The 16,641-nt window shown below is 44.8% G+C and overlaps 1 protein-coding gene across 6 annotated transcripts in view; it reads right to left on the minus strand.

Annotated features, from left to right (window-relative positions):
* Positions 1–16,641, minus strand: part of PKNOX2 (PBX/knotted 1 homeobox 2) — a 711,797-nt gene that overhangs the window by 154,520 nt on the left and 540,636 nt on the right. For all 6 annotated transcript variants that reach the window (XM_037882447.2, XM_037882446.2, XM_043534121.1 and 3 more), the window contains one exon: positions 15,170–15,358. In XM_037882447.2, the coding sequence (XP_037738375.1) occupies positions 15,170–15,358 (189 nt within the window). The remainder of the gene's footprint in view (positions 1–15,169; positions 15,359–16,641) is intronic.

The raw sequence follows: 16,641 nt of genomic DNA on the forward strand, positions 1-16,641 counted from the left end.
TGGCCTGCATTGTGCAGGAGGTCAGACTAGATGATCGTAGTTTCCCTTCTGACCTTAATATCTATGAATCTATTAATCTGGTAACATGGCTGCTAGAGCAGGAACACATTATATTGCTGAGATTGCTTTCAACCCCTCTCTATACAGGAGATGTGTTTTCTTATTCCACTGCTTCAAACCCCCAGCAAAAGAAGAAGCAAGACCATATCCAGCACAAGCAGAGCTCTACTGGCTCCCCAACCCACTCTGTCACATGTACCTTTCCTGGAGTAAGGAGAAAGAATACCAGGCTTCCAAGCAGCCCATCCCTAGCGCAATGCATTGGTTTAAAGGCTGTATGAAGACAGCTACCAACCTCCTACTACACAGCACTAGTGCTCCACACACCTCTACATGATGAACTCAGGGGGGGAGTATTCAAGTCAAGTGGGACAACTGAGAAAGGGCCTTTGGAGACCCCACGGTTGGAGATTCAGAGTCAGATGGGGTACAGAGCAATACATTTTTCTGCAAGTTGCAACTAGTACTGACCTGATCATTCTTCCTCCCGCGATCACACACACACACACCCCGCCCGCCCCTCTGGTGTGCTGAAGGAACGGCCAGGTATCACTCCAGATGCTGGCTCTGCCCAACAGCCTGGTGCAGAGCAGTTAGCAGCCCATTCCATGCCTTTTTAAACCAGGCCAAGATGTAAAGAGAGCATACAGAGTGACACTGCTAGTCAGCGGAGTTACCAGGTTTCAACAACAAGACTGAAGAAGAGTTATAGAATATAGAGTCATAGAATATCAGGGTTGGAAGGGACCTCAGGCGGTCATCTGGTCCAACCCCCTGCTCAAAGTAGGACCAATCCCCAATTTTGCCCTAGATCCCTAAATGGCCCCCTCAGGGATTGAACTCAGAACCCTGGGTTTAGCAGGCCAATGCTCAAACCACTGAGCTATCCCTCCTCCAACCCGAGGAGTTGCTTGGTCCTGGAGATGGATTAGTTTTTTCATAGAGATTAGCTTTTGGAGAGATGGATGGTGCACTGAACTGGGACTCAGGCAACCTGGTTTTTATTCCCAGCTCTGCTACTGACCTGGTGTGACCTCAGGCAAGACAGTATGCTTCTTTGTGCCACCATTTCCCCTCCCAACCTTTGTCTCTTTTGTTTAATTAGACTAAGACTTTAAGGGCAGATATTCTTTCTTGCTACGTGTGTGTGCAGCCCCCAGCACAATGGGGGCTTCAGGTACTACAACAATCATAAAAAGGACTTTGTCTCTTGCTTTCCCCCCTCTAAACCTTCTTCTCTCCCCACTGTTCACCCACCACTCATTCTTCTTGTCTCTACCCTTTACAGCCTCCTTTGTTTCCTCTTCTTCCTCCTTTGCTTTCCCCCATCTTAGGTCACCTCTTTTTCTAAGCCTACTGCTTTATTGCCTGTCCCCTAATTCCTCTTAGAAGTTCAGTGAGCTCCTGAGCCACCCTGACCTGGGAGCAGATCTCTGTTGGTTCAGAGTCAAAGTGAAACTTAACTACCTCCTAGTAAGATTCACTTTGAAGTCCCACTGTGTTGACAACACAACAGGCTGAGGGGGAGCTGATTAGGTGCCAGGCAAGGCAGGAGATAGGGGGAGACTGGCAGAATGGAGAGGAAGGTTCCACATAGGAGCTTTGACAGTAGATAGTCATTCCAGGATTCCCAGCTGGCCTCTGCCTACTGACTGACTGGCCCTAAGGAATACCCTACCAGCCCTGGCTCACCTCAACATTCGCTTCTTGCTCCTTCATGGAAAAGCATCTCTGATGGGTATCCGTGACCATGCTGCCTTCCTGCACTACACATTTGTTCTCTGCTCCTTCAGTTCTGCCATCTTCTTAAACAAGCACCACTACTTCTGCACCCTGATTGACTCCCACACCCAGAAGCCCAGCCAACTTTAACAACATTTCACTCCCACCCTTGGCCCCGCCCCCACTTGCTGGGAGAAGGCCCTGGGCTGGGAGCGGGGCTGGACAGGGATCGAGGCCTGGGGCCATGGCCAGGGTTGAGAGTGGAGCCACATCCGGGCTGCAGTTGGGGCCTGAGGCTGGGCACAGGACTGGAGCTGCAGCTGGGAGCGGAGCTGCAGCCACATCTGGGTGCAGAGCTGCAGCCAGGCCCAGGAGCCGGGAGCGAAGGCTGGGACCACATCTGAGGGCAGGCTGGGAGCAGAGCTGGGGCTGGGAACCGGGGCCAGAGCAGAGCTGGGGCAGAGCCGGGCTGGGTAACACTCCCTCCCAGACCCCCATGGGGCCGGCCTGTGCCGCACCGCACACCCCCAAATATTTCTCTGCGCCCCGTCGGGGGGGGGGGGTGCCCTAGGAGGGTGCGACCACTGCTCTAGAAAATCCCATACAGACTGGTTCTAAATCCTCCAGATTCTTTCTACATCACATCTCTACGATATGGCCTTTCCTATCCATCCACACAACTAAATCTCTTATCTCAGCTTTCACCAGCTTGTGTTGATAACTGCAACATCCTCTTCTCTGACCTTGACAAAAGCAATCTCACCCCACTCATGTCTATTCAAAATGTAGCCACAAAGATCATTTCCCTAGCCTGTCGCTTTGACCACATCACCCCTCTCTTCATTCCTCCATTGGCTCCCCTTTCTCTATCACATCAGACATAAGCTGCTTGTATTCACCTTCGAGATTCTTCCTGGCCTATTTCCATCCTACCTAACATTTCTCATAACACTGTTGAGATGCTGACTTCCACTCATGCGTGACATTTGCAAACCTGCACTCATGCTGCCACTCATTATTGAGAGGCGCTTCCTGTCAATTTCATCAGAACCATCTCATGGTCCTCCTTCAATCCCTTCTTAAAACTCTCCTTTGCTGTGATGCCTACAAAACACTTTGCAACTGTTAGGCAGCTGTGAAGCGCACCACCTATTATGCTGACAAGCATTGTTTTATAGTTTCCTTGTGCACCACCTTCGGACTTTCTGTATCCACCCGTTGTCTCTTGTTTTATATACTGTAAGATCTTGCTGGTGAGAACCATCTTTTTGTTCTGTGTTTATACATTGCCCAGCACAATAAGGTCCTGGTCCATAGCTGGGGCTCCTAGGTGCAAAGACAATACAAATAAATAATAATAGTACATGGCCAGGTGATTAATGGTTAATGCTTTTCTACCTTTTTCACTTGGTCCTCTTGGAAGAATCTCAGATACGCTCTGTGACAGTTATTGCAGCCCCATGCAAGACCTTTGGGAACCATACTGAATGGTTTATATATCACGGTAGGCCAAAGCCTGTATGCAACTCCAGGGGGGAAGGTTGCCGCAGCTCTGCCAGGAAACAGAAACAGTGGGTGTGATTAAGGTGAATCACTTAGGTTGTAAACACCTCCAGAAAGGCACCCCCCCGGGGAGGCTTCGTATCCTGCCTCATACTGTGTTTTCCAGAGACCAATAGACAAAGAAAGGGCTTTGGGTTTTAAAAGGTTAAGTTTAAACTGACTCAGGGTCTTTTTACTATCCACCAAACAGACAGGACCTCTTGTTCAAGGAAGGGTTGAAAAGACTTTGGCCTACTAGGGTTCCATATGATTGATAGGTGACTCCTGGTATGTTTAAATTTGTTTATTGTTTTTATTATGTTTTCTCTGTCATGTTTTTACCTTAAGAATAAATTAGATTGCTTAGAAAGAGCTGTGTGGTAACTTGTAGCTGCTGGCAATACACTTTCCCTCAGAGAGAAAACAATGCCAGGCACTGGCTATTAGGTAGACTGACTTGCTGGGAATATCATCATGTAAGGCAGTGAGCTGTGCAGTCTTAAAACTCCCCTTAGTCAGAAGTGAATGGCATACGGGTCCCTGCCTAGAGACAGGTGACAGATGGAGAGCTAAGTCCTGACTAGATGCTCCTGGAGTGGACCACAGAGAGGAGAATACAGGTGCAGCTCCCTTGAAACCGTGACCCCCTCTTTCTTGCACTCCGAATGATTCTTTTCCAAAGTTGTTGCTCATTTCAATTTACATTTAAGTGTGAAATTTAATGAAACTGACTGATATTGCTATGACTGAAACAAATATGTTAAAGCTTTGTAACCCTTCCAAGCTCCAGGGTGAGAGCTCTATCTATCCCTCACCCCTTACTACTATACCACCACCACCAAGATGGTGCAGTGCTTGGACAAGATCAGCTCATGGATAAAGAAGAGCTGGTTGATGCTGAACACAAACAAGACAGAAGTGATGCTGATGGGACAAGGAAAGTTCTTTGAAGATTCTGCAACCATGGTGCAGTCTAATTTGGTGGCAAGCTCATACCCACAACTGGTCAATCCAGTCCATAATTTAGGATGCTCCTTGATTTCTTGCTGATGCTAAGCTATGACAAAGCAGTATTCATGAGTAATGCATTCTACCATCACTGGTTGGATAGAAAACTCCATCCCATCCTGGCAGATAATGACCTGGCCTTAGTTATACAGCTTTTGTCACCCCTTGTCTGGATTACAGCAATGCATTCTATCTGGGAATCAAAACTTCAGCCTTTAGAGCATTCCAAGTAGTGTAGAATGCTTTCACACATCTCCTCAGCAACATGGGCTACAACGAGTACATCATACTTGTCCTCCTCTCTCTGCGTTGGCTTCCCTCTCTTGATTGCTGAGCTCCATGGTGGTTCTTTGCCAAACCTGGCTGCAGCCACACTGTGAGTTGCCCACCTCCCATCTCAGAGGCAAGATTCAGCAGCAGCGGAATAAGGTGAAGTACTGGCTCCACCCATCTCCTTTCTTCAGTCACAGAGCCTCCTTCATCCCACCAGAGGGACTCAATCCTCTTGGGAAGCAGTCCTCTTATGATAGGTTAGAATTCCTCATGCCTGGAGGGCTCCCGTGGAGTGAGTGAAATGACTACAGCTGCTCTCAAAATGGAAGACCAGTTTGGTAAAACTTTTTCCTTATTTTCTTTTGAATTTCATTTTGACAGAAATTTTCTGATGTTCTTTAGAAATGGCTCCAATCAAGTATCAGACACAAATGTAAGGATGATAGGTACATGCTCAGTAATTGTGCTTGGTGAATCTGAAGCTCAGACACATATATTCTATCAGACCCTCTAAGGATATGGCACATTTTCTCAGTTGTCAACAAAAATCCAAACCATGATTAACAGTTTAAACCATTCTAATGCTATATTAATAGGCACAATAACACAATCAGATGGCCAGGGCACCTAAGCTAATAGGATTTTTTTCACCCTAAAGCTTTGCACATGCTTAACAATGCTTTCCACATGTCCCGGCAATGGATCTATGACATCGGACAAGGGTAGAGGCCAGTTGAACAAAAATATTTAATGCATCAAAATGCCATCTGAGTCCTGTAAACTTTCAAATGGGCTTACCAAACATACTAATTCCTGCAGGCTGGAGGAATATTTTGCCCCCAGTATTCACCCTAACTTAAACACTACTGCATGTCAAATAGAACAGAACTCTGTACTTGAAATGACAGACCTATGTAAGCATGGTCTGAATGAACTCTCCCCTGACAGCTATCTGGGAGGGGAAGAGACTTCAGGAGCATGTATTAACATGAACACACCCACTCTGCCTAGATATCCAGCAGTGTTTGAGCGGTGTTGCTCAAAGTGATCAACTTTGGCTGGTGTTGGGTTACAAATCACTTTAGTACTGAATGCTGGGGTAGTGAAATGCTGTTATCAATGTTGTTGTCTTGATTTTATGAATAAAGGGGAGCAGAACTGTGCTTAAACTGTCCAAATGAGGGGGTGACCCTCAGCTGAAAGGACCTCATTAAGCCAGAAGCTCGAATGCCAGAGCCCTGTGAAAATAAGAGGTGTCCCAGCCAGGAGGTGTGGACTGTCCCTAAGTGTTCCCGGTCTGGTTTAACCTATCCCTCCCCCTCCCCCCACTGTTCAAAGATAGAGCTAAACAAGCTTCATTAGGAGCCTTTGTTATTTTAAGTGCTTAAATGAGAGCTGGAGTCACTTGTGATGGCACAGCATTTCTGCCCAGCCTGCTAAAAGCGGACAATCACTAAGAGACTGACCTGCAGAAGTCACAGCACAGAGGCAGGCGGCAGTGGAAGTTAACTGACAGTCGGGTGGCGGGAGCGGGTGAGCTGTCGGCCGGCAGGAGCAGCCGGCGGGAGCGGCGAGTAGTTGGCTGGCGGGAGTGGAATGAGCGGCTGGCAGAGCGGCCAACCAGAGCAAGTGCGCAGAGGGCGGAGCAAGCAAGGTGCCTTCTTCCCTGGGTGGGAGGTGAACTCATACAGATGTGCCCTGGGTCCTCACTGACCAAGGACAACCACTGTGAGTGGGGTGTGGTGAGGGAGCAGAGAGGGGCACCGAAAAGGAACTGTTGGTTGTAGAACTCAAGAACATGAGGGGTGGGCATCCTGCTCACAGTTTTATGATTGTGAATCCTGCTTGTGGCATTTCCCCTAATTAATGTCAGGTGAATTCCCTCCTTTCATTAAAAGTTTTTTTTCTACACTCAGATTCTGTGCTTGCGAGTGGGGAAGTATTGCCTCTCAGAGGCACTCGGGGTGGTGTGTAATTTCCCCAGGTTACTGGGTGGGGGCTCGAGCCGGTTCTGTGTTGTATTGTTGAAAAGGAACCCCAAGATATTGAACCTGGCCCTGGTTGCTGGTGGCTCCACCTGGCAGAAGGGTTACACCTGGATCATTTATAACTTCAGCCATGTGAATGCCTGCTCCAGAGTTTCAAATGACAACTGTAAGGCAGGGCTTTCACACTGGAACTTTTTTTTTTAATGACAATGTATCCAGCTGAGCAACATTTCCTAGGACTGCCTGAGTCCTTTGGCATTTTCCTCTGTGTTTGAAAAAGAGTTTACTTCCTTCTCAGCAAATGTCTCCCTTTGCCTGACCCTTATTTCAGTGATGAGCAGAAGGCAGGTGAGGCCCTGGTTAATATTCCATGGCGGATTGAAGGGAAGTTTGTGGTTTCCTTTCCTCTGAAACAGTCATTCAGCTCTGGTAAACTGCCCCCACCAAGGATGATTTTCATTTCTGGGACTCAGGAAAAAACTGCAGTAAAGTCCATTTTCTACTTTTGGAATGCACCTGATTGCATCAAAGAAGTATTTTTAAAAAATGTCCAGCGTAGGAGACCTGTGGACTTCACACACATACATTTCAGTTGCCATCAGCTACAGCATCAGTACACTGGGGAGATTTTCAGGAACAAAGTATAAAGATGTCAAGCGAATGGACTTGAGGTAGGTTTGTTTCCCCAGTTGTGCTGCCTTTGACAAAGCATTTTAGTTTACACGGGAAAACAAACAGACACCACCATCACAGATATTGCTGCTCACAAATATTGCCAGAAAGTGACTGACACTGGTACAATTCCACGGGAACCCAGGTGATGGAGACAGCCTCCTACCTTCCCCTTCCTGCTATCATCACCACTGAAGGTGGATTTCAATCATCATGGGTTTTGCATACACGCGTACAAGTGCTATAAGGCAGCATGGGACATGGATGCCCCAAGTTCCCCAAGTGTGGGGATGTGAAAGGAGCACAGTGGTGTGGAGAAGGGGAGACAGCATTGTGGGGGTGATCGAGTTTGTCAAGGAGAACATTAATAGATGACTTAATTGCGGGCTACAAAAATCAGCATAGGGAGAAAAATTCTGATAGTAGAGGCCTCTTTGATCTAGTGGACAATGATACAATATCCAATGACTAGAAGTTAAACTAGAGAAATTCAGACTGGAAATAATGTGTACATTTTTAACGGAGGGCAGTTCACAACTGAAACAACTTATCATGGGATGCGATCGACTCGCTGCCACAGAAAGTCTTTACATTCAGATGAGATGTTTTTCTAAAAAATGGGCTCTGGTTCAAGCGTGAGGCAGGAGTCACTGGAAGGAATCATCTGGCTTAGGTAGTGCAGGAGGACAGACTAAATGACCATAATGTCTTTTTTTTTACTTTAATACCTATTAATATTTCCTTAACTTTTTTTCCTGTTGCTGCTCATTGAGCAGAGGTTTCCATTGAGCTGCGCAGAAAGACTCCCTGACCCTTTCCCTGATTAGTTACAGTTATTCCTTTAAATGTACGTTACTATACACTTTTGAATTAATTTAATCTGCCATCCATGATCGTACCGAACTGTCTAGCTTTGGTAAATCCTTCTAGAGTTCCTCATAGTCCCCTCTATTCTTGACTAATCTAAGTAATTTTGAGTTATTTGCAAATTTAGACACTGCACTTGTTCATTTCCTTTTCCAGACCATAAAAAAATAAATAAAACCGAACAGGTGCTAGAGCAGCACTTTGGGGCATGGTTATAATAACTGGACTGACAGACTCACCCTAACTGTGAGTTCAAGTATGAAAACTGAGTGAAAGTTCATAAAGTGTCACAATAACCAAACATAAATTATGGGAAAAGGTGCAAAAAAGTGACAGAGAGACCAAATTAGTCTAAATAAAAAGTCCTAATAATATAACTCAAGGACTGAGTTACGATCATGTCTGGTAAACAAGAGAAGCATGGGACTGGAAATCAGTGAACCAAGATCGGTGTGTCAGAAATCAGGCCTCACTCGTGAACAAAATAATGAGGGGATGGGCTATTCCATCCATCACACCCTTTTGGGGCCTTTAAAATAAAAGACTTTGGGAAGGAAACTAGAAGGGATGTGGACAATGGCTGACTGGAAGACAAAAGAACAGGAAAGAGCGAGATTCACCGTAATGGCTGCCACCATCACTGTCTCCTGGAACCCTGGAATCTATTGTGACACTGCCGGACTGTCTTTGTCATAATTCTCAGAGACGTCCTGACCCAACCAGGCCAGAGAGAGGGAGCCAGATGACACGGCACCTCCACTGGCTCTAGTTAAAACCTGAATACCACCTGGAACGTGAGATTTTGTCACACACATTGTCCCCCTCCCCATGTGTTCTTTTCCTTCCCCACCTTATTTCTTCTTTTTCCTATCACTCTTCCAATAAGAGTCTGGCTTAGCCAGCCAAGACTGTATTTCACAACACTGTTGTGAGACTGTGACAAGAAAAGCAGCCCAAAACTGTGCCCCAAACAGCCTGATGCTGTGTGCAGGTCTTGGAGTGGCTGATAACACCATAGGCATGGCCTGTCTTTGTCCAGCAGTTTGGCTGCAAGTGAGGGCCAACACCAGAGACAGAACCTGCCTTTTCTATCTTTGCTGTTCTTTGCCTGCTCCTTCTTGTGTGTATTTGTCAGGATTTGTTTTTTTAGGAAATGGGATCAGACTTTAACAACAGCCGCGACAGTAACAGCTTCAGCCCAGCTCAACTAACTTCTCTTTTCCCTGGAAAGGCCAGTTAGTGTCATCCTTAACACTATCAGAAACTGTCAGATGTGGGAAAGGGATGCTCTTTCTAAAAACTCTCTCCAGGGAAAGGAATAAGAGATGTTGTTAAGATGAAAGTCTTCTTTAATACCTTGCATTTCAAAGGCTTTAACTGTTTTCCCTTCTTTCTCTATCTGTAATAAAAGGTTACAAGGAGTTTTAAAGGCGTGTTTGCCATGGTACTGAGCAGGCTGAGGTTAAACCAAATCTGGTTTAACACTGTTCAATGCTGGACAATGACAGGGTCATGTCAACACGTTTGATGCTTTAGGCCTGTATATTCCATCAAATTAACACAGTACACCAATCTGTAGCCTTGTACTATTTTGGAAAATGATCATTTATTCTTACTCTGGCTCTCCTTTAGTTGACACAGTCAAACATTTGACTAGATTCGAAGCCCTCGGGCTTTAGCATTATCACAGCCTAGACACGTCCATGCAGTCTATGCATTTTTTCCAGGTGGGTTCAACAGTGGCTGCCCTCCTGTTCTCCAGTATAAATGTTGAGTTTATTGAGGAATTGCATTTTTTTGTGATCAGCTCAGCCCTTTTAGGCTCTGTCTATACTATCAGCTAGGGCTGTGATTCCCCTGCATGTGGACATTATTTCTGCTAGCTCTCATCGAGCTAGCATGAGTATAAACAGCCGTGTAGCCCTGATAGCAGCCGCAGAGATGTGGCTCAAGTACAAACCCTTCTGAAACTGGTGGGCATGGGCCGGCATCCTCTGGTAAATAATGAGGCAAAGAAATCATTTAGCTTCTCAGTAATGTCATGATCTTCCTTAGTTGCTCCTTTAGGGCAAGTCATGTGCCTTCCTTCCCTGCTCTCACCTTCTCTTGGGTGGTAGTACTCTACAGCAGCTTCACCAGAAGCAGATAACTATCCTGTCCCCTGTGCTGACTGGATTGGCTAACATACCAGGGGGTGCAATCAAAACTGGGACAGACAGCAGCCCCATAGAGTTTGTAATCCATCTGCATCCAGAGCAGGAAGATGTCTCATCCTCTGTAAATTCCTTGCAAAAGCCTGGGCCACAGTCTGGTCCTTCAATCCCTGACAGTCCTGTGCCCTAGTAGCCCTCTTGCAGGCTTCCTGCTTCTGTTGTCTGGAAAGAATCTCTTGGGAGATTTTTAAATCTTCGGCTAACTGCACTTCAAATCCCCTCTTTGCTCTTCAATTCCTTCTTGAACGTCACCTGCTCTAGTTTGTTCATTTCTGTTGGCTTCACTAAGGTTTGGATTTCCATTTTCTGAAGGATACCTGTTTTCTGAAATAGTGTTATCATTAAACCAGACTTGTTTATTGTTTGCCTTTCTATGCTTTGTTTTTATTTTTTTGCTTAGGGGGCATTCAGTGACTCTGTTAAGGAATGTTTAAATAGCCTCCACACTGACTCGAAGGAGTTCAATTTCCTTTTGATTTTATGGCTTTTTTGATAAGCTTTGTCATTTGTTTGAAAATCCTTCTTTCTACAATTGAGTGTCACAGTGCTAGGTTTTGGTTCTATCCCTCCCCTGGGAATGTTGAACACAATTGTACTGTAGTCACTATTACTTAGGGCTTGTGTACATGGAATAGCAAAGTGCTCTAGAGAGGTGTGATTTGTAAAGCACTCTAGCATGTTGCACCCTAAAGTAGACTATGTTAACCTGAAGTAAGTACCTTTTAATGTGCACCAGTAGGGTCTACATGGGGCCGTTAGAATGCAACATGTTAGAGCACTATAGAAATCACATCCCTCTCCAGGGCTTTGCCACGCCATGTAGACAAGTCCTTAGTAGCTCAACTATCCGACTTCATAATTATTATTCAAATCATGTATTATTTTTTAATTTGATTGGATGACTTACACACTGCACAGAGGTACTTTTAGATGTCTGGATATCCAATCTGAAATTTGCTTTTGGTGGATATCAAACCTTTGGATTTTAGATTTGCTTTTCACAAATATTTGTGCTAGTAAACACTCAACAATTTGCAGAAAGATGCCATGAAAGGGTCATAAACACAGTGGGACTAAAACACAAACAGAAAAGAAACCCCTCTTCTCAAAAGAAAGAAGGAAAATGCCATGTTGTGTAACCAAATAATCTGATAATGCAGCCTTCAATATCAGATTTAAGACAAAAATCATTTGTACATTTCAAACTAAGGTGTGCTCACACTGTCACGTTTATGAACTAAACATGGCTTAGTGCAGTGTACATTGGGAAGCCATTATTTGAGGAAAGTGCTTTACTCTGCATTATTCCAAGAGCTACTATAAAAATATTTGAAGTCCTATTGGAAGCACAGCACTCTTGGAGACTGGGTCATTTTGCAGAGGTACTTTGGGAATGTATGGTATATGCAGGTCACATTAAGACACAGGCACTCAGGCAGAATCATAGCTATCCATTGAAAGTTTCTAGTGATCTTGATAGCAGAAAAAGGTTTGAAATGAGTGTCACTAAAGGCAGAGAGGTCTGCCTAAGTCTGCAACAACAGCAACAAGAAGGTGGCAGCTGCCTGACTCATCTCAAAAGAATGTTAACTCCAAGTCCTACATCTTGGGGGCCTGCCAGCCCCACCCCTGCAGAATACGTCTGTGGCAGGAGGAGAGGACTGGGCCCTGTGTATGGCACTAGTGCAGATTACACTTTTCCCCTTCACCTAACACAAACATGGAATGTAAATCCACTGAATTTACGTCCCAAGACACATCTGGATGGAACTTGGTTTGGGCCATTTCAGCTGAAATTTTCACAGATGTTTAAGGCCAGAAGGGACCTCTCATGGCATTCGCTGTTTGCCAGTCTGTCTGTCTGTCTGTAAAAACTATGGTTTTTCAATCCTGCATGTGATCCATTCCAAAATTTCAGGGAGTGTCCTAGGCATCAATGGCCAGAACCATATTGATCTGTAGAAAATCAGGGAGAGAGGAATGGATGCACTGGAGAAAGGGAGGGAGAAGGACCCATGCAAAGTCCCTGCTATGGGGGTGAGAGGGGGACCTTGGAATGGGGGCACACAGGTGGAATGGGAGGCACACAGAACCCCTGGTTGAAGGGAGATTAGGGAAACCTGCTATGGGGGAGAGGGCCCACAACCCCCCTTCCAGAGGGGGAGGCAGGAAAAGAGGGCATAGAAATGGGAGTCCACAAAGAGCCCCTGGCAGGGGACAGATGGGGGAGTTGCAGGGAGTCCCTAAAATAAGAGATGGGAGGATAGCACCTGGGTAGCCGGGAGGGGGGAGAACGGGTGCAAAGAGCTCCTGGTGGGTGCAATGCACTCGGCCTGCACAAGCAATGATGTGTGCGACCCCCTAATATAATTCCATATTTCATAAACTGTTACAATTTACAATGTACAGACATTCAGCTCACTGGTCAGTGATTCCCCAGATCCCTCCAAGCACATTGCAAAAATAGAGATACAACCTTTGCTACCCTGTAACTCTCTTGTATAGCAGCCGATGACAATCAGAGTTTGCGTATTTTTGCTATCAGCTCAGTCACTTCATGCTGAACCTCCTTCAGAACGTTTGTGTGTCACTATTTGGACCAGTTTTCAGAGTAGCAGCCGTGTTAGTCTGTATTCGCAAAAAGAAAAGGAGGACTTGTGGCACCTTAGAGACTGACAAATTTATTTGAGCCTAAGCTTTCGTGAGCTACAGCTCACTTCATCGGATGCATACTGTGGAAAATGAAGTGAGCTGTAGCTCACGAAAGCTTAGGCTCAAATAAATTTGTCAGTCTCTAAGGTGCCACAAGTCCTCCTTTTCTTTTATTTAGACCAGGTTACTAATTTGTACCAGCACCTCTTCTTCAGACCCTTCAGTCTTTGACAGTGCCTCATTGCTGTTACCTGAAAAGAGTAGGTCCAGGGTAAGAATCTCCCCAACATCCTCTGTAGTGAAGACTAAGGCTGTGCCTACACTACAGGGCCTATGCCGGCATAGCCCCCTAGTGGAGACGCAGCAACAGAAGGGGCCTGTTGGTGTAGTAACACCATCTCCCCAAGCAATGTTAGCTATGCCGACAGAAGCTCTCTTCTGTTAGTATAGCTGCATCTACGCTGGGGTGCTTGTCAGCATAGCTATGTTGCTACCGGCTGTAGTTTTTTCACACCCTGACAGACATAGCTATGCCAGTATAAGTTTTAAGTATAGACCAGACCTGAGGGGAAAATTGCTTAACTTTCCAGCAATTTCCTTAACTTCCTGAATTTCTCCCTGGTGGTGTAATGGAACCACCGATCCTCTTGCAGGCATCTTGCTTCTGCTAGATGTAATTTCTTGTTATTTTTAAATACCTTGAATTATTTACAGTTCAAATTCTATTTTAACCTCTTAATTTTCTTCTTACATGTTGCCTGATGTAGTTGATTTTCCATTTCATGGGCTTCACTGGGGTTGGATTTCCATTTACTACTTGACTTCCTGCTTCCCTTCTTGGGGAAGCTACTCATCCAGCACCTACACAGAAATTTCAAGCAAAGAACCCTACAAAAAGCCTTAGGATGCACTGAGACACTAAGCTAGTGGTCAGCAGGCAGGATGGAATAGTATAGAAGCAATGCACTCTGATGCCTGTCCCAGCAGCTATCTGTGTTGCCTCTGAAGGAAGAGGTAAAAGACAGTACAGTACTAGTGAGAGCTGTGAAAGGACGTTCACTGCATTACTGTTCTGTCAAGGGCACAACATCTGCTACTAGAAATCCGGGAGAGCAATTCAAATGCACAAACTCTGACCTCAGTGAGAGGAAAAAGAACAAGGGGTTGCTTAAAAAAATGTTAATAGAGATTAGGCGTCATGAAATTTTTGTGCCAGGTTTTTGTTGCTACAAAATCTTGCCCCTTTTTCTATGGTAATAATTGACAAATTCAACAGTTTATATCTCCATAAACTTTAAAATGTAACCAAAAATCTGTTTTTTTATTTAAAATTTTTTCAAAGTGAGGATAAGGATTTGTCTATATGCAGAGTTAGTGTGCAGGGTTTCAAACACCAGTACATCGCAGCGCACAGACAGTTAGCGTGCAGCATGCTAGAACACTGCAGATTTACTCCTCAGCTTGCTGTGCACTAATTCACCATATAGACAAGCATTAAGAATTTCCTATGGTTCTAATTAGTTTGTGCCCCCTCTGTAACTAGCACTGCATACTGACATATAGCCATATGCAATACTTTCTCTGACATCTCAGTTTCATCATCCATAAACTTTCACGGTTAAAACTCTACCAGCCAGTGGCAGTCACCCACTAGAGTCACATTTCTATGAAAGAGTGCTCTGCTGCAGGATGGCATTCAGAGCAACCCAGTGAAACACACTCAATCACCGCACCATTTCCTCCTATGGCTTTGTGCTTTTTCATTAGGTGAGCAGGACATGGGTCATTTGCTTTCTAACACATATATTCACATTCACTCACACACAAATTAAGACTTACATTTTCAACAGTGCCCCTAGTTTTCAGGTGATTCCATTTTTAGAGCCCACCTGGAAACACTTTTTGACTGATTTGCAGAGCTGTTGAGCAAGTACAATGGGAAGCCAATGGGAGCTGCAGATATTGAGTGCCTCTGAAAATCAGAACCAAAGTGTCTTAAATCTCCAGGATTCCTCTGCCAGGCTCACACAGCCCATTAGGAAGACACACCTTCTGGCAACTGGATCAAAATGAGGAGGAACTCTATATAATGGAGTGAAACTGTTTGTAGAACAATAAGGCCCAAGGGGAGATTCTAGGAAAGCATGTGTGGTGGACATTTTCAGCCATTACCTGTGGGTGTAGGTTTATGGAGGGCTGGTTTGGGGAGTAGGGCCCCCCAAGATCATTCCTGAGTAGGTTATCGCTGTGCATCTTTGTTTTGAGGCAGGTGATATAACGGTTACAAAAGTCCTTGCACAATTCATTCACCTTCTCCAACTCCAGCAGATGAATTCTCAGGACCTGAATTGCTTTCACCATCTGAGAGGGATAAACAAAGAGAGGAGGTCAGTGCATATCCACTGGCTTTCTAGTAACTAGTAGAATCATTGGGCAACCTAAGGAACTGCTAAGGATGAGAATCTGCAAGATTACCTAGGAACTGCTAAGGATGACAATCTGATTAAATAACCTAGTGTACCATTTGCCCCATAATCCTTTTTAGGACTGCAGTTCAGATCTGTTGGTGCTAATGTGGAAAAGCAGCCTTTTCAAACAGGGCATTTTTGTCACTAGTGGTAAAAGAAAATAAATATTTTCGTTGCCATGGAATTCACCAATCTGATTCACGTCCAAGTACTGCTGCTAGAGGTTGCACTTGGAACTTAGCTAAGGACAAGGTGTAAGCTATGGCAAAACCAATCAGTTGTTCAGTATATTTACCAAAGTACCTGCAGCTCTTATTTCAAGACAGGTAAAAAAAGGAAGCAAAATATTGAACTGAGAAAATGAACGAATATCCAGACCACTTTCACCAACTGAAAGTTAGTAATTAATCAGTGATGTTTTTGTTTCTCTGCTAATCACGAGGCTTCCCAAATAAGTGGTCACTACTGGTTGAAGACTATTTTGCTAGTCAGTATCAACCAATGAACCATCCCGCTCAGAGCGAGCCAGCATGCGTTTTTACCGCTCGTCCCCATTTTGTCATCATCTCCACTATTTGGAGATGCAGAAACTCACTGTAATTACCATCCCAACTAAAAGAAATGCCCAAAGAAATTTTGGAGACTAAGCGTTGGCTGTAAAAATGTGTTTGATTATTCTCTACTGACCACTCTCTCTAACAAGATTCAGAGCAGCAACGTGGCTGTAAGCTTTCCCTAGAGCAAAGCTTGGGTCTCATTAAAATGTACCCATAAATGTTAAAAAATGTACACATAAAACATTCCTCTCACGGAACTGAAACTTTAAGTTTTACAGCTTCAGTTTGAAATCTTGCATAATATATAAAATTCCAGCTACTCACTGTGCGCTGATAAAGCCAGTTTTATATAACAAAAAGTCTTCACCTGTCAAAGGATTTTTTTAACTTTCAAGTTGTAGTGTTCATCTTTACAAACTGTTAGGCACAGACTGCTCCTGGATTGAATGGCTACACACATTTCAATGGCCTTCCCATCAATTGCCCTGATGAGCCTGCAGTAGCAATAGTAGGAGGAGGGCCTTTGGAACTCTGATGCTATAATGAGGCCTTGCTCATTACTAGCTCAGAGATTTATAAAAGTGGCATTAAAAAGGGGTAGGAGGAAGGTGAGGACCTC

This window comes from Chelonia mydas, chromosome 22 (assembly GCF_015237465.2).
Source record: "Chelonia mydas isolate rCheMyd1 chromosome 22, rCheMyd1.pri.v2, whole genome shotgun sequence".
Classification (NCBI taxonomy): domain Eukaryota; kingdom Metazoa; phylum Chordata; order Testudines; family Cheloniidae; genus Chelonia; species Chelonia mydas.